This window comes from Mustela putorius, unplaced genomic scaffold, assembly GCF_011764305.1.
Source record: "Mustela putorius furo isolate JIRA1106 unplaced genomic scaffold, ASM1176430v1.1 tig00004192_pilon_pilon_pilon, whole genome shotgun sequence".
NCBI lineage: Eukaryota > Metazoa > Chordata > Mammalia > Carnivora > Mustelidae > Mustela > Mustela putorius.
This window is the reverse complement of record NW_025422308.1, coordinates 92,343-120,069: the sequence shown is the minus strand read 5'-3', so window position 1 is coordinate 120,069 and position 27,727 is coordinate 92,343. Positions and strand designations below refer to the sequence as shown.

Sequence of the window (27,727 nt, the reverse complement as noted above, 5' to 3'; positions counted from 1 at the left end):
TTTATGCAAAATCCCGAAAGAACTATATTTAGCCTTTCAGATCCTGTGTAGGGCCGGCGGCTCACCCTAAATGTCCCACCAAGGAAAAGAGAAGCAACTGAGTTCAATTTCAGTACGATTATGGGCAGAAATTAATAGGATAAAATGGAGGCCCTTTTCAGAAAGTTTAAGATTTAGAGTATAAGGGAAGACCAAAAAAACAGAACGCCTATGAAACCAAAATAATTCCCCATTGGTCTTGTACTCCGTGAAACCCTGAGATGAACTGTCGTGGTCACGTGCCTAGACTTGGACCTCGTTTCGCCAGGACACTTCAGTAGGCTTCAAACTGGCTCATCATCAGCTTCCTGCTGTATTCGTAGGCCAGAAAGAGCACCCCATTGGCAGGGAACGCTCGGATCATTGTGGGTTTCAGTCCAGAATATAAGGCCGTTATTCCTAGAAGACAAGAAGTGATCAAAGACTGAGACGCCCCTTCTCAGAGAGACCCTGTAAAGCCACAGAGCCCAGGGCTGGACACCGACAGATCCAGACAACACACTGAGTACCGACAAGGGATGGAAGGGCTTCTGTCCAGGTGTCCCTGGACGAACGGGAAGGATGGAGGCTCACGGCAACGAGGCCAGGCATCCAGTGTTCCAGCAAATCTTGGCGACGCTCAGGTACCACACACGAGTCCTGGACTCGCTCCTGGTACATGGACCGGGCAGCGCGAGGCCTCACCTGGGCAGAGAGAAGCAGCCCCAGAACACAGGAGGGCAGCAGCCTCACAGAGTCACTCGGGAGGACAAGGACCGCAAGACACCGGGCCAAAAGCACTGTCCTGTGTCCACAGCTGGCACTGCCCAGACTGTTATGAAGATCCAAGTGGATGAGGGAGGCATAGGGCTCTGCGCAACTATGAGGCTTTATGCAACTCTGGAGTATGAACTGAACCGTTTCCACACCCTGTGGCCGCTCTCTCGCAAAATCAAGCCCGAGAAGTTCACATCCCGAGGTGGAAGATGTACAGCGGATGCTGAAAGGACAGGTCTCTACTCACCAGAGGCACGATCCGGGCATTATACAAACATCTCCTAGAAAATCTTGATACTCCTACATTAACTCTCAAAATTCAGAGCCAATCACCATCAGGAAGTCTGAGCATTACGGACTTGCAGCAAGTTCTTTTAAATCCTTTAGTGCTTCTGTTAGAGATCCTTTTCTGATACTATCTATACTCTATAGAACAAGGGGTGCTGACTTCCAAGCATTTGTCCCCTTAGGCACAATCTGGAGTTTTAAAGTTCCCTCCGGGCTATTTAGAACAAAGAATCCTGGCCCAGAAGCGAGGAACAAGGACAGCAAACATTCTGGAGAATGGAAGCAAGCTAAGGCAGGGGCGCTAGAAGAAGGACAGGGGGCAGGGGAAGAGAGCAACCACACACACGAGATCGACCTCCACGAGGGTTACAGCGAAATGACCGGTCTAGACATACCCACTCCATTTCTGCAATGAGCAGACTCACCTTCATTTTTCACAATGCTTATAAAGGTTCCAATAAATCCTGCCTGTTTTCCAGACATGGAAAGAACTTGAATTCTGGATTTGACGCAATCCACTGGGTATACAGCAAGCCAGAGGCAGATCCCACCAACTCCACCGCTTAACATCAAAGGGACAGGGCCTGGAGGAGGAAAGCAGCCAACAGCATTTTTGTCTCAAGGACAGCATTTCCAGAGGTCAAGGTGGTAGTGGGTGCAGGTAGATGCAAATAAAAATGCTGATACTTCGGGCACCTGTGGCTCAGTCAGTAAGGCATCTGCCTTCAGCGCAGGTCCTGATCTCAGGGATCGAGCCCCCTTTGGGCTCTCTGCTCAGAGGACATAAGGTCCCATGTGGCACTCTGGGTCTGCCCCTCATCACAGGACCAGATCAGTGCTGGTCACTGTGGCGCTGTGGCCCTCCTGGCCTGCCCCACACAGAACCAGCAGGCCCCCAGCAACAGGGCAACCCGCCCCCCACCCCATGGGAATGAGAACAGTGGCCACTGAAACACAGGTCACGTTTTTTCCAACCCTCTCAGTCTGCAGTATTTCATTATGTTAATGCCCCACAGCCCTGATTCTTCCTTTACCATGAAAGCCAAAGTTGTCTTATTAAACACGACAGTTAAGCCTCGGAGCATGCCTAACCCCAGAATAAGCCTGAAACACTGAAGTGATGTGTTTGAGAAGAAACAAGTAATCATTCCTGCAAGCCAACATTGACGTCATTGCATCAAGCAGGTCCACAGGACAAGCTAGAAAGAATGACACTTTTCAGTCCTCTGGAAACACACTCAAGATTTGTTACCAAGTTTTATGCTTATTGCAAAATGCTTTATAGGTGATTTCCCACAGGAAAGTAATTTCTATATTCTCCCCTAAAATGTTACTCCAGTAAAGAAGTCTGGGATGCACAGCTTCACCCTCGTGGCAAGGACATGAGTGCACCCAGAGGAAGGTGCCAAGGTCCTTTCCAAGCCTCCAGAAACCTCCGTGCCTAGCAGACCCCCACAGCCTCTGCAACAAGCAGGCCACTGTGGGGCGCGGCCCGGCCCAGCCCAGCCAAATGCTTACCTAGCTCATCCTTTGATCTCCCTGATGCAAAAAACGACCTGCTCAGCTCGTAGCCGCCAAAGAAGAGGAAATAGCTGGGCACCTCTCGGGTAAGGTGCTGGAGAGGCTGTGGTAGAAGCCCAAGGGGCCGTCCTTCCTGAGGACGCTCTTCACCACGGACCAGACTGTGCTGCAGGGAGACAGGGAGCTGTGCTTAGGGCCGGGGAAATGGGGGGCTGGGGATGAGGCTGGCACTTCCATCCAGTGGCAGGCCTGGCTCAACCCTGGGCAGGCAGGGAATGGCTGATTCTAGAAACCCAGGGACCCAAATTCTGAAAATGAGGCTTCTGCAGGGAGGAAATCTCAGAGAAGCACAGATCCTTTTATTTTAGGACAGCGGTTCTCACTTGAACTACCCAACACCTAGGAAATATCATTAAAGTGTGTATTCATAGAGAGCTGTGTATGGCCACCGTGCCTCCGGCCAAGACTTCAGCAGACCATGCCAGAAACCCGTCTCAAATGGAACCATGTTCACATTTTCTAAGTGTGCCACTCAGCAAAGGAAGCCCTGAGAACACTCCTGGAGAAGGAGTACACTGGACTTCTGGAAAATCAGAAAGACCTCCTCTGAGTGTGGACAAAACAATGAAGGACCTGGACCAGGGCAACCATGGCAGGGCAGGTTCCTAGAGCTGCTTTTTGCTAGTTGCAAGGCTCACCATCGCAGGCAAGGTCTATTTCATGGTACACAAGAAACAAGGGAAAAGAAGTAGGTGCTACTGAGCCAACACTCCTGCCTGATGACTGTTCTCCCCAAGGGTGGTCAGGGGAGGTGGTCTTCAGGAATCTGCCCCACAGCTCCCCCTGTATAAAGGATTCCAGGAGCAGATCGGGACCCTCAGAACACGTACAAATAAAATCCAACCCCCATTTGACAGGTGGAGAAAGAAAAGTCAGGGAAAGCCAGACAAGTTCTGATTTTTATATTGCTTGCATCCTCTTGCCCTCAATAAACAAATTCACTTTTTTTTCATTGAAAAAAAAAACTGCATTAATACATTTTGGATATTATCCAAGATGTAAAAGAGCCAATACCCACTTCTGTCCAACAATGAGTAAGAGAAATTACAATAAGGAGCTGTACAGCTCAGCAAGAATCAAATGCCCTCGTATTCGCCCACTCCTCTACCTCCTTCTGTGCCTACCCTCCTCTACCTTTCTTTCGAACGGGTGGCTATAGAAGGAATCTGTTCAAGTGCTTACGGTCTTTTCGCTTTGTGTTAGTGCAGTGAACGAGTAAGGGAGTAGATGTTACTTGAAGGCAAGACAACGGAAATTCTTAGAAACTCTACAGGGCAAGAAGCACTGAGGATTTAGTTCTTAGAAAGTAAGTAGGCATGAACTTCTCTTTCAGGCTGATCAGAGCCCTGGAGCAGCAGTAATGCAGGATCCTTTCTGTCTAGACCCCTCTTCCTGACGCTGTGCACCATGGCAGGCCTTCTCTGTCAGGAAAACAGCAGCAGAAACCACATCTTTGGTGTGTTTTAGGAAACCCCTTGCTCTTCACAGTGCTCTCAGCATGTGACCTCGCTTGGACCAGTGAAGAATCAAACCCCCCGGTGATCGAAAGCATTTCAGAAGGCTTCATCAGGCATCACTCATTATCTAGGTCCTTCCTACAACTCAGCTCCCATTCTATAATGGGAATGTAACACAGTGATCCAACTCAACGTGACTGGCCTGCCTTCTGAACCAAGTCTTAACCCCAAGGTACCATATACCCTGTGTAGGCCAGGAGTATATAGCCACACCTAAAATATTGTCAACCGATACTTACCTTTGTGCAAGATGTCCATTCGCTTAAGTTTTGGGAGCCAACAATTACGTTCCTTAAAACTACCTTAGGAAGGGGTGCCTGGGTGGCTCAGTGGGTTAAAGCCTCTGCCTTCGGCTCAGGTCATGATCCCAGGGTCCTGGGATCGAGCCCCTCTCTGTCTCTGCCTGCCTTGCTGCCTACTTATTCTGTCTGTCAAATAAATAAATAACATCTTAAAAAAAAAACAAACCCTTAGGAAACCAACTGAAGGTTGCTGGAGGAGAGGTGGGGGGGTAATTGGTGACGGGCATTAAGGAGGATGCTTGATGTCACGAGCACTGGGTGTTGTATTTAAGTGATGAATCACTACATCCTACCCTGGAACTAATAATACATTATATGTTAACTAAACTGAATTTAATAAAAAAAATTAAATGGAAAAAAAAAAAAAAAAACCTTAAACTACTCCTAAGGGACCTGAGAGCAACTTTCTGGGTTCTGTTCCTGTCCTACCTCTGAATCTGGGCATTGGTTATGAAAGTGTTTGTTTAGTGACTATGAGAACCCCCATTTATGATTTCTGGGTGTACAGCAGATTTCAATAAAAAGTTTCAAAGACTTATGCTTTTGGACCTCTAGGCTAGAAATAGTAGCTTCAAACTGGTTGTAAAGAATCCCCAGGGTGCAGGATATAGAACTCGATCAGAAACCCCACCCTCCCTGGGAGGAGACTACTTGTGTAAATGGTCAATTACTCTGATTTTTCTGGTCAGATTTACACACTGAGTCAACCACAGTGACAAAGAGCTTTAGTCAGCCAGATGTCAAGATAAATAAGCAAATGTTGAGATTAATAAAGACAATAAGTCACACTGTGTATGACACATACTCATGTAACTAGAATCTGTTTGCAGGACTGAGGGGAGAGCATTCTGATGGCTGCAGAGTAGCTCCGAAGAGCTCTGAGGAGTGTTCAGAAGCCAGGCTCTCTGTGGGTACACGAGAAGGGTGGGGGGTAGGTAAGAGAGTGACCCTGGAATCTGGGCTGATCCACTCACATGAAGCCTGGGAACGGGCACCAAATATTCATCTTGGAACCCAAGTTGGCATTTCTGAAGGCTCAGCTCTCAGACACGGTTTCAAAGCTGTCTGCTGAGTGCCTCCAACACAGCCGGGGACGCTGCCTCATGCACTCAATGAGCCAAGAGTGAGAGGAGCTCTCGGCCTCTTCACGTCCCAGGTGAGAAACTTCTGCAGACAGTGGTCCGTTGTGGGAGCAGGAGTGGGTCCGGCCCTCTGAAAGTTCATTTAGGAAGTCCCCCTCTGACTGGTAGGGGAAAGAGTTCTAAAAACACAATATTTTGGAGTAGATAAATCTCTTTCTCTGCCACTGAGTTTTAGTAGAATATAAAACTGACATATACTCAATGCACCAAGGCAACGAGAGACCCAGCGTTTGTGCCAGAACAGCGCTTACTTGTGGCTTCTGGCGATCTTCCCTGACGACTCCATCTCATACATGGTCTGCAGCCGGCACTTGACGAGCTCAGTGGGACAGAGCACCAGGGCCGCAAAGGCAGAGGCGAAGGAACCCGCGGCTGCGTTCTGCAGATCACTGGAAGGAAACCAGCACGGGAGTCCGGTCATTCATTCATTCAGCACTCCCCACTCAAAGCATTCGGCTGTAAGGGAGAGCAAGGATCAAAAGACAGGAACCCTTTGCCGAGTGTCCACTAAGAACTCGCACATGCGGTTTCATCTAAGGACCCCAGCAATGGGAGGCCAACACCGATACCGACACCCCAAATTTCATGTGGAAAAACTGTGCATAGAATACCTAATGTACCTGAAGTCACACCACTACCACGTGGCAATGCTAGGATTCAGACCTGGGTCTGCCTGACTGCAAGATCCAGCTCCTTTTATTAGTCATAATCATGGCGACATGCACGGAATATATCCCCCACCCCTAAGGCTCTATGCAGAAGCCATAATCCCCCAAGGTGACGTATTCGGAGGGGGCCTCTGGGAGGTGCTTAGGTTTAGTGAGGTCGTGAGGGTAGAACCCCCCATGATGCAATCAGTGTCCTTATAAGAGGCCCCCGCTCTCTCTATCCTCCCTTTGAGGACACAGCAAGAAGGTGTCCCTCTGTAATCCAGGAAATAGGCCCTCACCAGACACCCAATCAACCAGCACCATGATCTTGGGCTTTCCAGTTTTCAAAACTGAGAGAAACAAATGTTTGTTTAAGCCATCCAGTGGGCGGTATTTTGTTACAGCAGCCACAACTAAGACACAGTGATATATAAAACAAACAAACAAAAAAAAACCAAAAAAAAAAAAAAAAAAAAAAAGAGGGAGTAAAAAAAAAATTACCCAAACTCCCACCACCCCAAAGACACACCATCATGATACTTCGGCGTATCTGCCACTAAGCTTCATAAAGCGAGGTTCTGGGGCCATCCCTGCATGCCCCAAATCCACCCTGGAACAACCCCATGTACAAAGTAACTGTTGCAGATGAAAGCCCAGAATAAATCTTTAACCAAAAAGCTGCTCATTGCAAAAAAGATTTCCCAGTTCCGCTGACGACCTCCTGACCTCGGCCCCAGAGGGCAGCGGGAGCGAGGACGGGGGAGGAGGGGGTGAAGGAGGGGTCAGCAAGCTCCAGGGCTGGAGGTAAAATGGCTACACCGGGAATCTAAACGGAGAAGCAAATGCAGGGAACACAAGCATTCATTTCACCACAGGAGGGTCTGGTACCACCAGCCACAGTCACCAGCAGGGCTGTGAAAGCGAGGTCCCATCAGAGTTCAAAAATACGGGGAAATGTCTGAGAGATTAACTGTCAGGAATTCTCCTGAGCGTTCACAAGGGTCAGAAAATAAGATCCCTTCCAGCCCCGGAGTGTTCGGTCACAAGAGCTCTGCTGGCACCCGGGACTGGGCAGGAAGAGTGAGCTGCTCACAGGACGACTGGCTCCCTGACTCTCACCTGTCAAGCCGGCAGCCTGAGTCACCTAACCACCAGGACGCCTCACCCCCGCGAGGCGACCCCCTTCCTGGCTACGGAAATCCCCTCCCAAGCTTTCACCAAAACGTGAGCAAAAGCCTAACAGACCGAGCACATGCGACTGTCCGGGGTTCCGTTAAACAGTCACACAAAGGGACGTCAGACAGGAAAAGAAAATCAAGGGCCGCCTCCAAACTCAGCCCCAACCTTCTGTTCCCGGGTGACCTGGCATCGGGGCCATGGGCAGACGGAGGTCGGGGCCCAAGCCTGTCTGTTCCCAGAAGAATTGGTGGGGAGTGAGGCTTTCTTCAAGGAGGGAGACCCTGCTTGCGTCCAGACTTGCTTCTCGTTTCAGAGAATCGGGTATGAGGCCATTACCCGGCGACATGCAACTATGCTGGTGCTCAGCTTCTAGCGAATGGAAACTGTCCAACATGGTTTACACCTACTCAGTGGACTGTCCAGATCAAAGCTTCCAGTGGCTTCTGCAGTCCTTCAGCCAGCCTGCAGATCCAGGCTTCGTTTCCCTCGGGCACCCTTCATCAATTTGCTGACCAGCAGCCAGAACGGCCAGGTTTGCGGGAACAAAGATGGCATCGATCGGTGTGGAAGCCCTTCAGCCTAAGAGTCGGGGGCCCGAGTATGAGCACACTGTTCTAGTGCAACAGCAAGGCCAAAGCACACCTGCAGTGGACTTTGAGTCCTCTCCCCTACCTGGGCGCCCAGTGAGGCACGCGGGGCCCCAGGCTGCACCTGCAGGAGAGGCGTTAGACCCAGAACTGAAACCGCAGCAGGCACAGGATGGGATTTGGTAAAAATCGGCTGCTTATCTCCCATTCAACAAACATGTACTGAACCCTCCTGCTGTGTTAGGACCCCATGTGGACAAAGGTCAGAGGAGAACTCTACTCGGGGTGGCATTCAAGCCAAGGACATGCAAATATTTACGGTATCATTGCTGAAATTCACGGCAGGCTCTTCCAAGCAGTGCTTTCCTTTCATTGCCTCTACTGACCACGCCTTCCTCTAGACCTGACCCCTACCACAGTCTAGAGTCCCGACTCTGGTCTTACGGCAAGAGTTCTGGACGGGGACTCGGAAGACACGGCTCTGGGTCCTGTGCTCAGTTATGAGCTCAAGTAATAGGATCCTAAGCCAGTATCTGCAAGTCGGGAGTCCTCAGTTTTAAAACAGAATGGCAGGGAGAGCTCTGCTGCTCTCACAGATCATGAGGAGGGATGAACAAAATAGGACAGGTGTGGGTGCCCCAGCTCCATCAACTCTAAGGTGGCCATTCCCTGCCAGGTAATAAGCAAACACGGTTGTGTGGGATGAAGACCCAGCTCCCTCCTGCCTCACCAGGACGGGAGAGGAGGGTACGGGGTGAGACCACATGCAACAGAATGGCTTCTTGGCTGTAGGACTTCCTCCAGGACCTCATGTGGCTGCTTCCTACCTCCATCTTCTCCATAAGGCATCCTCCTCTGGGAATGTCGCAGGGGACCTAAATGTCCCATCTTGTCCCACAGAAAGTGTCCCCCTCTAGCAGGAAGAGTGACAGTCGCTACAGTGTTCTTTCTGTCAGTCTCTAGCATGAGATCCCACACTCTCCTGGTTTCTCTCCTGCTTATTTCTTTACTTCCTCCTCCTCTTCATGACCCCTTCTGTGCTGGAAGGTCCTGGAATCCATGAAGAGCCCTCTATAGATGCTATCTCCCTGGGTTATTCCACCCAGAACCAAGCTTTTAAAAAACACGTTCCATCCATGAAGACAAAACTCCTGCGAACAAAAGGGCACATCTTTGAGGTCACTAGGCGTCTCCAGAGAACACTTCTGTACAGAAGGGGCCTACAGTCGGGTGGGACCGGAGTTGCAAATGGGTTTCCATTTCCTATGGAAACAACCCATATGGCTATCTGCCCAACCATGAACCTGATACAAGTTTCAATGATTTAAAATAAATCAATGTTCAAAAAAGGGAGGGCTATACATCCTGGTGGTTCCTGAATCCTCTATGGTCTCTGTGTAAATAAATATGCAAGGGAGGACGTGGCACAAGCCGAAGTCTGATGTTTGGGCAGACTTGGCCAAAGAGTCAGTCCATCCGCATCTTCACAGATGCTTCCAGCTCCTCCTAAAATTCCAAGTTGCTCTCCAGCCTGTCTGGCTCAGGCAGCTTCTTCCAGTCCTCTGCACTCTGATGAAGGGGAACCCAAAGCTCGGCTCACAAGTTGCACCTGTGGCTCCCGTCCAGCCCTGGTGCCCACAAGAGAAGCAGTACCACCAGGGCATCTGAAAAGCATCTTCCTGAAGAACAGCAGCACGTAAGGGCACCTCCTTATTCACGGTGCATTACTGACCAGCCTTCTACAAGTTTTACATGACAACTTCACAATCAGAAACAATGTGGTTATTTTAAAAAAAAGAAACTCTCTTCCCATAAGGTATCATACAAATTTTGACTGGGCAACAACATTGTCTTTCTAAACAAAGGAAGAATGTGTTAGTGCCCACAACTCACCTCAGCCTGGCCTGCTTCTCCAATCCAACCACCTTCCGCACCACCTGTTGGCAGAAGCCGTAGCACATGAAGAGGACCGAGTTCTCGGCGATGTTGGCGATCAGCGCTGGGCTGGTCCCCTTGCAGAAGCCGCGGAAGCCCACCTGGGAGTAGGTCTTCAGGCAGCAGTCGGTGAGGCCCTGGTACAGGTCAGGGAACGTCTGCATCTTCACTTTCAAGGTGTCAAAGGGCTGCCCGGTCAGTACACATGCTGTGCCCCCTAAAACCAGGACAAAAGTCTCCTCCAGCACCCGTCTTGTTTTGGAATGCAGCCGCAAACACCCACAGAAATTTAGAGAGAGATAAGCACCCTACTCCAGGGCTTTCTTCTGTCACAGTTCACTCCAACCTCTCTTCCCACACCCCCCCCACCGGCAATGAAACCTCCAAGCCCAGTTCAGTTAACAACAAAGGGTCCCCACTGTGCCCGGCACCCAGCTCCAGCTCTGAAGGAACCCACCCTCGGTGGGAGAGACAGACACGTGTTCAACAGTCAAGACCGCAGGGCGCACGGGGGTGGCGTGTGTGTGGAGGGGTCAGCAATGGGGTCAGATGGACTTGGTCCCAAAGGCCGGCTCTGCTGTGAGAGTCTGGACCAGCGATAGTAACTTCAGAGCCTTGGCTCCCCATCCAGTTTGCACGAGGATTACATAAAAATGGACGAGAATGCTGAAGATAACAGCTGCTGTGGGAACGGCTCATGAAGAACAGTCCCTCTGCTGCGTGCAGTCGTAGCAAGGGAGGGAGGAGAAGTCCGGCAGGAGGGACTCACCCCTCTCTGCCTAATCCCCGCAGCACAGATGACTATCAGAAAAACAGGGAAAGAGGCAACAGAGAAAGATGACAGAGAGTCTGGCTAATCCCTAATGAGCTAAAATTGGACCACACGGAAAATCTTCATCTGGATTCTACCAACTAATGATTCGTATTCGAAGGGAGAATGCACTGAATCCTACCGTGCTTAGCATCAATCATGTATTTTTACACTTTTATATTGTAAGAGTTTTTAGAAAACAGCAAAATCTAAATTGCTGTAGAGGACCTCAATAAAAAAGTCTGAAGGTAAGGAAAAGAATGAACTCTAGCCACGCCACCCTGTCTTAACCCCGGACCCTGGCCTAGGTCAGCATTTGAAAAATGCCACTCGTTAATGCTTCTACCTTTCCTGGGCCTCAGAGATCCCTGCATCTCAGATGTCCACTGTTTGTGTCAGGAAACCTAACTATTGGATTAGGTATGTATGTATGTATGTATAAGAGATTGTATTTATTTATTTGACAGAGAGAGATTACAAGTAGGCAGAGAGGCAGGCAGAGAGAAAGAGGGAGAAGCAGGTTCCCCACTGAGCAGAGAGCCTGATGCGGGACTCGATCCCAGGTCCCTGATACCATGACCTGAGCCAAAAGCAGAGGCTTAATCCACTGAGCCACTCAGGTGCCCCTGGATTAGGTTTTTAAAGCGTCATCAAAATTGAAAAGAAGGCTGGGGCCCCTGGATGGCTCAGTCAGTCAAGTATCAGACTCTTGATTTGGGCTCAGGTCCTGATCTCTGGGTTGTAAGACTAAGCCCAGCGTTGGGCTCAGTGCTCCGCATGGGGTCTGCTTATCCTTCCCCCACCACAAGACCTTTTTTTAAAAAATTGAAGAGAAAGCTTACATAAAGACTTTATGTAATTTTATGCGATTTCATAACTGACATTACATAGTTACTCTGACTGAATTGTGCAAAGTAGAGACAGGAGAGGGGCTGTTTTGAATAAATCCCATGAATTACTGGCAGATAAACATGTTCAAGGAGTCTGAAAACTGTGAGCTCTTCTTTTAAGCAACTGCAAGTATATCTGGGATCCTATCCCTACATTCTTCTAGGAGAGTAATGATCCATTTCTGTCTTGCCAAATTATCTTCAGTTCTGAATTAGTAGAACATTATTCAATAAGATGCTACTACAATTGTAGTTATTCTCTCTCAGGTACTTCTAGGAATAAAATAGGACCCTAATTGTATAAAAATAATTATTCCAAAAGAAGAGGTGAATGTCAGCATTTTTAAAGAGGGTACATAATTTAGGTAACCTAGATGCAGATAAACTGAATAAACCACTTCATTCAGAGTGTTGCAATATTAACTGGAACCTTTCCATAGTTTAACTCAATCATCTTCAACAGTTCCGACATCACAGGCTGCTAATACACGGACTTGTTGCATATCTGTAACAGTTACATTTCCAACAGTGAGAAGGTAGGAGGCTAGTGCACTCTCAAACGCTAACTACAATTCCCTCCTCTCATCTATGGAGGTAACAGACTCCCATGTAATTTACCACAAACGATACTGTCCAGGCCCCCCTTAAGTGCGTGATGACGATTTGGAACACCTGCACCAGCCACTGAGCCCTAGCAGGTCCTCAGATATCCACCAAGTATCCCAGAAGCTATGAATAACTTAGAGGAGGATTTCTCCACTTGCTCAAAGCATAGACCTCTGATCATCTCATTCTCCTTGACTGAAAAATGGAAATAGTTCTGCATTCTTTCCTTGGTGTCCCAAAAGGCCCTGCAGGAGAGGGGCTCAGACCATGGTGCACTCTATACTTTACCAGGGCCAGTGTTGTGGGTTTTCTATGCTTGAAATAGTTGAGTCAGCAAATAACAAGGTGGTAAGGAAATCTAAGCTGGCAGGGATGGCGTCGGTGGTGAAAATGGGGATGACCAACCAGCAGACCCTTCTCCAGAAGTTCCAGGACCACCTTGTCCACCCATGCAAAAATGGAGAACCTCAAACTCAAACTCAAAGGAGGCACTTGATAAGTGTTCTGTTTAACTGCACAGGGAGGCATATCATTTTCAAAATGTTCCAATTGTAAAAGGCCCAAGATGGATGAAATGCTCCAATCAAAAGATAAAGGGATGGGGGGCTCCGTCAGTAGAAAATGCAACCCTTGATATAGGGCTCATGAGTTCAAGCCCCACATTGAACATGGCATTTACAAGACAGATAGAAAGAAGAGAAAGAGAAAGAGAAACTAAGAAAGAAAGAGAAAGAGAAAAAAGAGAGAGAGAGAAAGAGAAAGGAGGGAAGGAAGGAAAGGAAAGGGAAAAAGAAAGGTCAGAGTGACTGGATTAAAAAAGAAAGAAAAAAAAAAAAAAAAAAAAAAAAAAAGAAAGAAAAAGCAAAACCTATCTATATGCTGCCTACAAGAGACTCCCTTCAGACCTAAACTCACATACACTGAAAATGAAGGGCTGGAAAAACATTTACCATGCAAAGGGAAAAAAAAAAAAAGAAGCTGCAGTGGCAATACTTACATAACACAGACTGTAGAACACTGTAAGAGGAGACAAAGAAGAGCACTACATAATGATAAAGGGATCAATCCAACCAGAAAACAAGAGGATGTTACAAATAGATTAACAGACACAAGGGGATAAATTGACAGTAATTACAGTAGGGGACTTTAATACCCTGTATACATCAGTTGGTCACCGAGACAGAAAATTAACAAGGAAAACAGTGGCTTTGAACAACACTTTAGACCAGATGAACATAACAGATACATATAGAACATTCCACCCAGAAACAGAATACACATTCATGTCAAATGCACATGGAACGTTCTCCAGAATATATCACATGTTAGGCCACAAAATAAATCTCATTTGATATAAGAAGACTGAAATCCTATCAAGCTTCTTTTTTTACCACAAAGTATGAAACTAGAAATCAATCACAAGGTTAAAAAAAAAAGCCATAAAGAACATAAATACATGGAATTTAAATAAGATGGTACTAAACACGGAATGGGTAAACCAAGAAATCAAAGGGGAAATGAAAATGGAGACAAATGAAAACGAAAACGCAACGGCCCAAAGTCTTGGAGATGTAGCAAAAGTAGTTCTAGAAGGAAAATTTATAGCAATTTAGGCCTAACTTAAGAAATGAGAAAAATCTCAATTACATATACTGAAAAGAGGTAGAAGAACAAGCAAAGTCCAAAAATAGAAGGATATAAGATCAGAACAGACATACGAAAGACAAAAAACCATAAAAGATTTTTAAAAATAACAGAAAACAGACATCACAAAAGTCCAAAGTATATCCTTCTCCTGCTGGAGGATATACCTTAGCAATCTAGGGTGACTATAAACACATACACACAATGTAGATTATCTTTCTCCCACATCAAAAGAGATAATAAAGAAAGATCCAGAGATAGAGGAGAGATCCAGAAGCTCCAATATCCATTTGACAGGAATTCCAGGAAAAGATAATAAAGGGAATGGAGCAGAGGAAAACACAAGTAGAAAATGTTAACAGAGAGGCAGCTGGATAGCTCAGGTCATGATCCCAGGGTCTTGGGTCGAGCCCCTCATTGGGCTCCCTGCTCAGTGGGGAGACTGCTTCTCCCTCTCCCTCTGTCTGCTGATCCCCCTGCTTATGCTCAGTAAATAGATAAAATCTAAAGGAAAAAAAAGGAAAAGGAAAAATTTGAACAGACCAATTACTAGTAATGACACTGAATCAGTAATCAAAAAACAAAACAAAAACCTCCCAACAAACAAAATTGGACTAGATGGATTCACAGGTGAATTCTATCAAACACAAAGGAAAGTTAATACCTACCCTTCAAACACCATTCCAAAAAAAATAGAAAACTTGCAAATTCATTCTAGGAGGCCAGCACTATTCTGACCTCAAAAGCGAAGATAGTACAAAAAAAAATTACAAGCTAACATCTCTGATGAACACAGTTGCAAAAAGCCCCCTCAATAAAATAAAAGCGAATGGCATTCAACAGTACAGGAAAAAAAAAATCCTTCAGCAAGATCAAGCAGGCTTTATTCCAGGGATGCAAGGGTGGTTTCAATATTCTGAAATTGATCAGTGGAATGCACCAATTAGCAATAGGACAAAAGCCATAAACATCTCAAATACTGAGAAGCATTTGACAAAGTACACCAGGAAATGGATGGATTTCAGCAGAGCAGATTTAGAGGGAACACACCTCAGCATAATAAACCCACAGCTAACATCACACTCAATGGGGAAAAGCTGACAGTTCTCCCTCTATGATTAGAGACAAGACAGAGATGTCCATATTCACCACTTATTTAACATGGTACTAGAAGTCCTAGCCACAGCAATCACACGAGAAATACAAGGCATTCAAATTGGTAAGGAAGAAGTTATGCTGTCACTATCTGCACAGGACATGATAGTACATACAGAAAACCTTAGGGGCACCTGGGTGGCTCAGCTGGTTAAGCATCCAACTCTTGATATCAGCTCAGGTCTTAACTCTCATGGTCATGAATTCAAGCACCTCATTGTGTACCACAGTGGACATGAAGTCTACTTTAAATAAAGAAAACTCCACAACAAAGAACTTCACAAAAAGAAGACTTCACAAACAACAACAAAAACTATTAGAACTGATAAATGAAGAGGGTGCCTGGGTGCCTCAGTCATTAAGCATCTGCCTTCAGCTCAGGTCATGACCCCAGGGTCCTGGGATCCAGACCCATATCAAGCTCTCTGCTCTGCAGGGAAGCCTGCTTCCTCCCCTCCCATTCCCCTGCTGTGTTCCCTCTCTTGCCACGTGTCTCTCTCTGTCAAATAAATAAATACTGATAAATGAAGTAATTTGTAGGATACAAAAATATACAAAAATCTGCTGCATTTCTTTTACACTAATTACAAAGTAGCAGAGAACGAAATTAAGAAGACAATCCCACTTATAATTGCAACAACAACAACAAAGACTTATGAATAAACTTAACCACGGAGGTAAAAAACCTGTTCTCTGCAATCTTATACAGCAATGAGAAAGAGACTGAAGACAGCACAAATGGAACATTGTACCATGATTATGAATTGGAAGAACAAACATTGTTAAAATGTCCATGTTACCCAAAGCAAATCAATGGGTTCAATGCAATCCCTACCAAAATACCACCAGCATTTTTCAAAGAACAGACAAATAATCCTAAAATTTGTATGGAAGCACAAAAGTTCTTGAGTAGCCAAAGCAATGTCGAGAAAGAACAGCAAAGATGGAGGTATTGCAATCCCAGATTTGTAGATATACTACAAAGTCTTTGGTGCGCACGTGCACATGTGTGTGTGGGTGCATGTGTCTGCAGGTTGGATCCCTTTTTGAGGCACTGAAACACAGCTGTGCTGAAGACCAAATACTGCTCTGCAGATAACTTCCTGGTAGTTGAAGACCCTCACTGGATGATATGTATATATAGATGTATATAGATACATATATATATTTTTAAGATTTTTTAGTTTGGGAGAGTTTAGTGGGCGTGAAAAAACAAATATTACCCTTCAGAAAAATAAAATACTTCTGTTTTGAATACATATCAACAATGTCTTGTGTACAGTCAGTAATTGCCAAACTGTGCATGCCTGGTTGGCTGTCAGAAGAGCATGCAGCTCTGGATCCCAGGGTTGTGAGTTTGAGCCCTACATTGGGAAAAAAGATTACTTAAAAGTAAAATCTTGAGAGAAAGAAAGGAAGAAAGGAAGGAAGGAATTACTAGACTTTCACAAAGAAATAGGAAAATATCACCATGGGGAAAGAATTCGGTTGACAGAAAATGACCAGAAGATGGCGCACATATTAGACTGAAAATGCAGAGACACGTCAGTAGATATCATGAGGAAATTTATTATTTTTTTATTTTTTCTTTAAAGATTTTATTTATTTATTTGACAGAGAGAAATCACAAGTACACTGAGAGGCAGGCAGAGAGAGAGAGAAGGAAGCAGGCTCCCCGCTGAGCAGAGAGCCCGATGCGGGACTCGATCCCAGGACCCCAAGATCATGACCTGAGCCGAAGGCAGCGGCCTAACCCACTGAGCCACCCAGGCGCCCCAATCATGAGGAAATTTAAAGGCTTGATGGAAAACCTGGACTTAGTGGTTGAAAAGATAAGACAATCTTAAAAATGACCTGAAGGAGGGGGGCCTGGGTGACTCAGTTAAGCATCTGCCTTCAGCTCAGGTCATGACCTCAGAGTCCTGGTATCCAAGCCCACATCGGACTCCCTCCTCAGCGGAGAGCCTGCTTCTCTCTCTGTCTCTCTGCCCCTCTTGCCTCTCCCCCCACTGTTTGCACTCACACTTGTGCTCACTCTCTTTTTCAAGTAAATAACTTAAAATCCTTTTTAAAATAGGACCTGAAGGAAATTTTAGAATGAAAAATCCAAAGAATTCTCGTACCAAAAAGGAGTAGTAACAAATAAAAGATATAGTCACAAAAAATACAGGATTAAGAAAACAGAAGAAGCACACTCTAAAATAGTTGAGGATATTGAAAATTTGATTTTTAGAAGAAAAGAAGTAACTAGCAAATTAGATGAAGCTAAAGCATACAAGACAAACCAAGGCAAGGAATTGCCCCATGATGGATCACAAAAACACAAAGTCAAAGTCATGGGAAGTGGGGAAGAAGCCATAAGCAATACAGTTGATGGACGCAGAGACAGAGCATCCTACAGAAGTACCAGGAGAGAAGAGAGACATTGCAGAGGACGAATTGGTCAAAGCAAAGATGGGAAAAAAATCCCTCTCAGTTTAAAGAATAAAGCAAATATTCTACAAACATCCAGAGAAGATGAAGGAGCAAGACTTGCATTGACAGCAGACTTTTCATCAGCAACACTGAATATTAGTAAGCAATGGAGTTAATGTCTTCAACATTCTAAGGGAAAGTGATTTTGAATTTAAATTCTATATCCAGTTAAATGAGCATTTAGGCCTTAAGGGTGGTGAAGGACCTTTTCAGATATGTAAAGCCGCATCAAATTTACCAGCCAGAAATCATTTATGAAAGAATTACTGAAAGATACACTCCCACAAAATGAAAAAAGAAAGAAGGAAGATACAACTTCAAGAAAAAGTAGATAAAACTAGTAAACTCAAAGCATGAAACTGGGGACGAAACTGGTGATGGCTTGAGGTATTTGTTAAAGAGGTAAAGGTTGCTGAGCCAGAGGAGGTGAAGAACTTAGAGACTCGGGAGGAAGGATCTTCAGTTGGAAGGAAAAACAAACCCTCAACAGGAAGACGGCTGGCTCAGAGTTAGAAGAGGAGGGAGGAAGGAGGCTTGAAGGCGCGGAAGAAGGGAGAAGAGGTGGCTTTGGAATAATGTGAGGAAAGGATTCCATCTTTCAATGCCATACTGTGGTAAATATGAAGCATGGAGTTGAGGGAATGACCAAAGATGCCTTGGAGGTTATTGTAACTAAAGAAGTAGAAGATTCTGAGCCAGAGGAGGAAGAAAGTTCAGGGTCGGAAATGGAAGTAGGTTTATCGGGGGACTAAGGAGAGGACTCTGAAGTAGAACGTGTAAAGACTTGCCTTCCAGACTGAGAAAAGAGAGGCCTCCAATGGACTTAAAGAAATTGCAAAAATTATGTGGCTTGGGACTCAGATGAAAATTGGGTGAAACCCTGGATGGAACAAAAAACTCCAGAATAAAGAGGAAACAGATATGCTCATAAATCAAGGACTTGGGACAGTCTGTCTAACCTTGTGTTTGGCCTCTCCCTCAAAGTCACTAGAGATAAGTTCTGGTAAGCAGAATAGGCATTTATGTACAAATTTGAGTACTCCCATCAGGAATCACCTGACTCCCATCAGGAATCACCATAGTTTGAAGGAAAACACACAAAAATTCTGCAAACAAAGGTGCCAACACCTAAAGAAAACAGATAATATAAGAGAAGAAAATTTTAGAAGAAGTGGACTAATAACTTCAAAGAGATAAAAGAGGAGATTAGAAATACTAAAGATTATCATCCAGATGTCTTGGAAGTAAAGAACTCCATAGATGCTCTGAATAGCAGAAGAGACATACTTGAAGAGACAAGGAATGATCTAGAAGATCAATATGAAGAATGTTCTAAGGTTACAATGCAAATGGCCAAAGAGATAATAAAGAAAGATCCAGAGATAGAGGAGCGATCCAGAAGCTCCAATATCCATTTGACAGGAATTCCTGGAAAAGATAATAAAGGGAATGGAGCAGAGGAAATAATTAAGAATGGAAGAAAACTTCCCAGAGCTAAAGAAATATTCAAGTCTTTTTTTCTAAGATTTTATTTATTTATGAGAGAGAGAAAGAATGCATGAAACGGGGGAGGGTCAGAGGGAGAAGCAGACCACGCTCTGAGCAGGGAGCTGGGTGTGGGACTGGATCCCAGGACTCCAGGAGCATGACTTGAGCCAAAGGCAGTTGCTTAACCAACTGAGCCACCCAGGTGCCAAGAAAAATTCAAGTCTTGAGACTGTCAGTGCTTACCAAATACTTAGTAAGATTGATGAATAGAGACTCCTAGAAATCTGGGAATTCCAAGGATTAAAAAAAATCATAAAGTCTTCCAGAAAGAGGAGTGTGAACCTACAAAGGAACAAGAATCAGACTGACAGCAGACTTACTGGACACTCTGGATGCTAGAAGTAAATGGGGAAGTAACATAATTTTTCTACAGGGAAAAACGTTTAAACCTAGAATCCTACATCCAGCCAAAGTGGCATTTTATTTTGAAGGTAAAACAAAGACATTTTTTGATATGAAAGAATTCACAGTTTGTTTCTTGCATACCCTCTTTGAAAGAATCACTGGAGGATATACTTTAGCAATCTAGGGTGACTATAAACACATACACACAATGTAGATTATCTTTCTCCCACATCAAAAAAAGAAAACAGGAAAATAAAATGCCACATTTCTACTCAGGAAGATGAACAGCTAACAGTGCTCTTGGGGAATATAGGAAAAGAAGGTTACGGATACTACCTAGATGTTGGTAAAGTTAAAGAGTGTGTTAAAATGAATTTAATCATTGTAGCTTATGTAGAAGTATAGTTTCTAAACTGCTGGGGATCATCTCTTGGGCTTAAAACGGGGGAGGGTCAGAGATCCTCCAAAGATCGAGTGTAAACTACTGGGGAGAGAAAGGGAATCCGACAATAGACAGGAGGAGATGGGGTGAAAGTAACAGAAAAACACAGGAAAAATATGGCAAGAAATGTTAAAATGAGAAAGGCAAAAGTTGAGCTCTTATCAAGAGAAAGGTAACTTTATCATTAATATTGATGTGAATCTTGAATCTTTAAATTAAACCTTTTACTTCCAAAAAAAAAAAAATAAATAAACACTACAAAGCAGTAGTAATCAAAACAGTACAGTACTGCCACAGAAAGAGATACATAGATCAAAAGAACAGAATAGAGGCCCAGAAATAAACTCACACTAAGCACCTGGGTATCTCAGTTTGTTGGGTGATTGCCTTCAACTCAGATTATGGTCCCGGGGTCCTGGGAGAGAGAGTCCCATATCAGGCTTCCTCTGTTCTGTGGGGAGCCTGCCTCTCCCTCTGCCTGCCACTCCCCCCTGCTTGTGGTCTCTCTCTCTGTCAAATAAATAAAATCTTTAAAAAAAAAAGTTTCAAGGATGCCTAGGTTGCTCAGTGGGTTAAGCCTCTGCCTTTGGCTCAGGTCATGATCCCAGGGTCCTGGGATCAAGCCCCACATTGGGCTCTCTGCTCAGCGGGGAGTCTGCTTCCCTCTCTCTCTGCCTGCCTGCCTATTTGTGATCTCTGTCAAATAAATAAATAAAAGCTTTAAAAATAAATAAGTAAAAAGTACAGAAATAAACCCACAGTTACAGGTCAATTAATCCACAACAGAAGCAGCAGCCATATGCAATGGTGGAAAAGACAGTCTCTTCTATAAATGGCATTGGGAAAACTGGACAGTTACATGCAAAAGAAGGAAATTCTTTCCACCATCCACAAAAATAAACTCAGAATGGATTGAAGTCCTAAATGTAAGATATGAAACCATAAAACTGCATAAAACTGAACATAAAACAAATATAAAACTGAAGAAAACATAGGCAGTAAGACTTCTGACACGGGCCTAGCAACGTTTTTCTAGATAGGTCTCCTGAAGTGAAGGAAACAAAAGCAAACTATTGGGACTACACTAAAATAAAACGCTTCTGCAGAGTGAATGAAACCATCAACAAAACAAAAAGACAACTTATTGAATGGGAGGGGATATTTCCAAATGATGCATCAGGAGATGATATTTGCAGATGATGCATCTGACCAGGGGTTAATATTCAAAATATATAAGGAACTTCTGTAAGTCAACATCAAACAACAACAACAACAACAAATACCTAAACATTCTGATTTAAAAATGGGCAGATAACCTGAATAGACACTTTTCCAAAGAAGACATCCAAAGGGCCAAGAGAATCATGAATTTTGGCACGAGAGGATAAACGTCACTGGTCTAGGTCACAGTGAGAAGCTAGGCTAGTTAAGGCATACAGCAACCCAGTCAAAGCAGGGGGTGGGTTATAGTTGTCAAAAAAAAGAGTGTATTTTGCTTTAAAAAAAAGAAAGAAAGAAAGAAAGATAGATAGATAGATAGATTCCATTGTATTTTAAAGGGAGACCAATTCCTCATGAAGGAATTTAACTTTTGAGCTCCTCACTGTCTCATTTCAACATTATACAGTGACCTATCTTCTTCAAATCCTCCCCCATTCTAGCTTGGAATTTCTCCTACACTAGCAGAGAGGCAGTGCCAGCTTCCCAGCATTTTACAGCAGATGAACTGGACCAAAAACATGCTGGATGGGGGAGGTCTATTTCAAAGAAAAGGAGGGACACGGAAAAGAACATGTGTATACTACACCGAGATCACCTCAGTCCACGATGGCCCAATGTCCCAACCAGACAGCTGGCAGCAAGGCTTGAGATTAACCTCCACCCCCAGAAGGGCTCTTGCCCATTATGGAGTTTTACGAGACCAGTGCTCTAATCCCTGAGCTACGGAGCTACCATTATGGAGTTTTAAAACAAAGACAACAACAGCACCAGTCAAGGAACCAAGGAACCAAGGTCCTAGCCCTGTCTGGACACCGTCTAGCTGCACAATCATGGGCAAACACACTCGGCCTCTCAGGTTGTCCTTTACACTATACAGTGAGCATCAGATCCAAAGGTCTCTGCAGGCCCCCCTAGCTCCACACTGGGGGACTGCCACCCATCCAAAGTGGGGCTATGGCTTCCCATTTTCATGCCAAGCGCGTCCCAGTAGAAGTTCTCAGATCACTAACACAAGCCTCCCCTGCCAGCCAGAGTCCCTCACCTCTCACCCCTCACCGGCCAGGTCCACCTGGCACGGACCCCTGCCAAGGAACCTGTTGTCCCCCAAAGTCAGATGCTGCAGTGCCATGCTACATCAGTGACAGGTGACCCTCTGAGACCAGGGCAGGAAGAAATCCCAACTACTTATCAGGAGAATTAAAGGCCATATGTAGATGGGCCCAAAACATGGTAATATTTTAGAAAAACATGCCCCAATGCCTTACACACCAGACGCCCAACAATACAACTGCTATCTGTATCTTTAAAATTTACTGTAAAGCACATAAGTTGCACCCAAATACCTGTCCACACAGAAATGCCTTTCCAGGAAAAAGAAAATTCGATCACAACATATTCTACGTCTTTGGCAGACTGACTGACTAACATTTAATTCCAAAAGCTGAGAATCTCTCCTGTGGTTAAATACCACCCTACAGTAAAGACAAAAATGGAGACCAGCGCATTTCCAGGACCGTTAAGAGGGTGCCAGAGGCAGGCAAATGGGTCCACCGTTCCCATGGTCAGGGTCATCCCAATGTGGCCTGGGGGTGGGGGTGGTGCATGGGACCACTGGTTGGGCCATGGGTTACCAGATGCAGCTGGTATGGGACTGACCCAAGGCCGTCAGCAGGCAAGAAGCCAATGGACACTTAGGCCACACTTAGTTTCCCCTCCTCCTGGGCCAGGACACTCCTGTGGTCTCTAAACTGGGAGCTGGTGCCTGTAATTCTTATCAGTCTGTAATGCACTGTCTATAGCCTTTCTCAATTAGCCTATCTCCATTGACCTTTGGTTCAGGAGAAAATACTTTATTCTCTGAACTCTAACTTCTTTTTCAAGTTAAGGGAATGATGGGATGATGGCCCCTGGCTGCACCTGATCTGTTGACCCGGGAGGTCCCACTGGATAAGAGGACAACAGGCGACTCACCCCTCTGGCCTCTCCACTCCCAGGAGCTGAGGCCCTTATAAGAGTCAGTGTAAGAACGTGGCAGTTCACAGACCTGTACCCCTGGGGCTGATAATGCATTATATGTTAATTTAAAAAAAATTTTCTTCTTAAATGAGGGAATCAGTGGGGATGCCTGGGTGGCTCAGTGGGTTAAGCCACTGCCTTTGGCTCAGGTCATGATCTCAGGGTCCTGGGATCGAGTCCCGCATCGGGCTGTCTGCTCAGCAGGGAGCCTGCTTCCCTCTCTCTCTCTACCTGCCTCTCCATCTACTTGTGATTTCTCTCTGTCAAATAAATAAAAATAAAACCTTTAAAAAACAAAAAAAGAGGGAATCAGTGTAAGGGGCAAGGGTAAACCAGGGTTTTCATCTGGGAAATAGGAGCATCCCAGCACTCCTCTGGCGCTAAAATAACACAGGAACCTAGAGAACCAAGTCACCAGGGACACACTTCCAATTACTGCTCTCAGGCTGAGTAAAGGTGACATATCTAAAGACTGGCCTGTGTGTTGCAAGCGCTGCCCAGGAGTATTTACCTGTGCCTTTTGAGGCCTCAGTCTGCCCTGGGGCTCAGCCCCTGCCCAGCCCATGCTTCCCTGGCAAATCCTAGGGCCTGTCTTTTCTTTTTAGGGCTTTAGAAACCATCAAAAATCAGCCTCAGTTACCAAAGACATTTCTAAAGAGTGTCCTCCTTTCTTGCCTTGGCAGCAATAAGGACAGTGAGTAGGACTTCCCTGGACAGACGGCATAGTAGGATTCTGGACTACAAGGGCTCTGAAGACTGCCAGGCTTAGAGTGAAATCCCACGTCACCTGCACATGCCAGCTGTGTGACAATGGACAAAGGACTTCAACTCTGAGCTGTGAGGTTTTCCAGCTGTGAACTGAGGACATTCCCACCCTGCACCCACACTCAGAGTTTTATTGTAAGGGAACTGCTCTACCTTCTGCCGTTCTTAGAAGACGATATTACTCTTCAATTACATGGATTCCCTCCATTACTTGGATTCCCTCCAAGGAGAAAGCATGTTCCTTCTGGGAGTGACGAAAGCAATATTTTCACCCTGCCTTCATTGGATCCCACTTGTAGCAGGTACTCCAAGACTAGAGGATGGGTTTCCCCAGGAATTACCTGCAGCCCCCACTGTGAGGTCAATGGCAGCTTGGATGGCAGGACTGGACTTCATGTTGGCACACTCCTCTGCTGGTCTCTGTGGAAGGCAACTCTCCGGAGCTTATGACGGGTGTCTCATATCCCTGAAAGGAGACCAGAGCTCACCATCAGTGAAGCCTCTGCAGCCTTTCTCTAGAACTGCTGCCTGGTTACTGGGACATCAACCTTTGGGAGCTGTGAGATCAGTTCTCCCTTTTGCAAAAAAAAGAAAAAAAAAAAGAAAAAAAAGAACGAAAAAAGAAAAGAAAAGAAAGAAAGAAAGAAAGGAAGAAAAAAAGAAAGGAAGGAAGAAAGAAAAAGGCAGTGAGGGTATCAGTGCAGCTTAGCAATTGGCCTGCTTCTACTCGCCCACCATCTCCCCATGAAAAACTCGCAAGTCAAAACCCTTCCGTGAGTTATCACAGCTCTAGCCACTCATAGGGAGCATTTCAACCAACCCTTCTGAAAATCTTACAAGTGAATGCCAAATACCACAGACACCCAAGCCATAACAAACTAGTTTTTCAGAGGCCTAAGTGGAACTGTCAGGAAACTAAGCTCAGTTCTAAATTCAGACAGCAGCCTGAGTTGAGTCCCTCTCAGGAGTCACAAATCAGTAGGTCTGGAAAGTAATGGCTTAGGCGTTCTGCTAAGTGACATATGCGTGGGTCTCAATTCCTGATCTTCCCCCAGCAGGATGAGCCCTCGGGCCCCTTAAGCTGGAGGTCCCCCCATATCAAAGGTGAATAATAGAATTATTATCATAATATAAAGGCAATCAAAATAGCCACAAGGGACAGCTGTTCTTAGAACTACGGAGCACAGCACCAAGCATTAGTCACGGTCATCAAAGGCCTCTTCAGACCTTCTCAACCATAACCATGTACACCGAACACATGGGAACCTTGTTAAAATACAGATTCTGATGTGCTAGGCCTCAGGTGGGACCTTGCCAGTCACTACAAACTCCCAGATGAGGCTGATAATGACTGGCCACCAATCACATTTTGAGAAGCAACACTGTGTCCTAAATTTGTTTGATAAGAATCACTGGGGCACCAGTAAAATATTCAGATAACCAGGCCTCTCTCCTAGTTTCAGCATGTTTGGGCTAGAGCTTAAAAAGTTTGGGAAAACTAGAGTCTACACCTCAACAGTCAAGACAAAAATCAACTATCACAGAGAAATGGACTTTAAAAATACAGATTTTTATAAAAAAGGAAAGGTGGCTCATTAACACATAATATCAAGATAACCAATTCAGCAACCTATTCTGTGTGGTTTTCAAACTAAGTAAGTGACTTATCCGTCAATACCAAAGAAGAATTTTTATTTATCACGCTAAAGACCTCTGTGCTCCCACCAGGCCACCTCTTGGGAGGGTGGTGGGCCAGCTGGGTTATTAATGAGTGCCAACGTGGACCTAAACGTCAGTGGAAAATCATTTTATCCACTAAGAAGTCTTTTTTAACCACTCGACGCCTGCTGTGAATGATCAGACACCAAGAATCTTGCTTCTTTGCAAAAAAAAAAAAAAAAAAAAAAAAATGTAAAACCAGCAACCACAAAAGTATAGTACTGGACTTGAAAAAGCAACTAAGTGAAACAGACAAGACATGCATTTTATGTTATTGATAGGACAGGAGAGGCAGTATCAATAGCTACAGTTGACGAGGTTGTGGCCATCCTGTACCTAGAGAAGGCTATGAGGGTCCTAATCCAATCTCTTCCTTTTCCAGATGGAAAACTGAGGCCACAAAGCAAGAGCTTTTCCAAGGTCATACAAGTAGTCAGAGGACTCAAGTCTTGCCTTTTGGGTCTGTGCCTATCGAGCAATACTTAATTCCAGAGTATTCCAACCTGACCAAAAAGAAAAGCAAAAAACAAGCACTGAACCCTGCATTTTCAAGGAAAAATGGAGGCAAGTGGGGAGAGTCACACAGGGCCTAACCCATGTGGCGTCTCCGTCGGTTGAATTCTTGGGGTGCCAACATTTCTTAGTTTATAAGAAAGGCACAGATCCTACTATGTGTCATCGCTGTGAATCAAACTTAAACGCATCAAATCCCACAAGTAAGGACTCAAGAGAATTACTAAAATACTAAATAAACAGTGATGGGAACTAACAAGATTCAGTCAGCAACGGACTCACATTATTGTGTGGTTTAAGAAGGCGGCTTCAAGAAGTCTGGAAAAATACATTCGGCTTGGGGAGGCAAGACTGGTCAGAAGTTAAAACTCAGTTTTGAGCCAGTTGAAAAGCTGAATCCTTTTCGCGCCCCTTTACCTCTCCTGCAAGCACAGGTGGGTCCGACTCCAGGAGAGACAAACAACATCGCCAGCCGCACAGCCTTCTGAAGTTCCCAGGAGAAATGAGTCTCTTGCCTGGGAGAACGCTCTGAGTCCGCCTGCTCCACCAGGTAGGGTTGGTGGAGCTCAAGCCGAGCCGGCTGCCCTCCCGCCCAGGACTAGAGCCGGAACCAAGGCGCTGCGATGCCGGCCCGTCTGCCCGCTAACACGCCGGCCAGGCAATCGCGCTCCGAGGCTCCGGATCCCGGGGGCACAGGACCCGCGAGGGAGACTGCTTCCCGCATTCTCGTCCTCGGACTCCAGCCCAACAACCTGCAAGAGTCTCCCATTCATAACCGCCCCCACTCGGGCCCGGGCACGGGCGGCCGCGGTGCCCAGAGGCCTGATGACTCTCCGCGGGGCAAAGAGGACACCCTTCCCGGCAGGTGACTCTACGGAAAGGAGGCCGCGGAGCCCCGGAGTGTCGGGCGAGCCCGGGCCCTCGGCGTCCGTAACGACCTGGGCGCGTGGACGGCGCGCGGGCCGCGGACCCCAGAAGCCCGCCGGCTGCCCGGGATGGTCGCCCCGCCCCGCCGCGTAGGCCCGCTCGCGCCCCGCTCCCTCCCGCCGCCCCCGGAGCGGCGGTTGTGGGGCTGCGCTCACCGCCAGGACAGTTGGCCGCGCGGGCTGCTCGGGCTCCGCCGCCGGCTCGCCGCTCTGCCTCCGCCGCCGGGGCAGCCGCTTAACACCCACGTCCGCCGCTGGCCGGCCCTCCGCCCCGCATTCCCGCGGGGGAGCGCCAAGGGCGGCGGCCCCCGGGGCCCGGAGCTCCCCTGCGGCTGGGGGCTGGCAGCGCGGGGCCGGCGCGGGGAAGCGGAACTCCGCGGCTTAGGCGGCGCACTCGGCCCCCCGCAGGTCACGGGATCCCCGGCCCGCGCGCCCGCGAGCTGCAGGACCTGGAGGACAGGGAGCCCGGACCCCCGGAGTTGCTTCCCTTCGTCCCGGTTCCCGGAGGACTCCGGAGAGGCTCGACCCCAGCTGGAACTCAGGGCGGGGTTGGGGGTGTTGGAAGGACCTGCTGAAGTCTTTGGGCTGGTGAACCGTGCTGGGACTCAAGGTCTCTATTTTATATTTGGCTACAGAAGTAGGGGAGGCGTGGTGATGAAAAATATATTCGCTTAT

The 27,727-nt window shown here is 46.3% G+C and overlaps 1 protein-coding gene across 1 annotated transcript; it reads right to left on the bottom strand.

Annotated features, from left to right (window-relative positions):
* Nucleotides 1-27,727, bottom strand: LOC123389920 (mitochondrial ornithine transporter 1-like). The gene is given in 8 exon segments (XM_045072819.1): nucleotides 1-438; nucleotides 1,509-1,667; nucleotides 2,602-2,691; nucleotides 2,694-2,770; nucleotides 5,877-6,014; nucleotides 9,935-10,193; nucleotides 24,236-24,360; nucleotides 27,209-27,727. Coding segments are annotated over 7 exon segments (903 nt in total). The 5' UTR covers nucleotides 24,291-24,360; nucleotides 27,209-27,727; the 3' UTR covers nucleotides 1-313.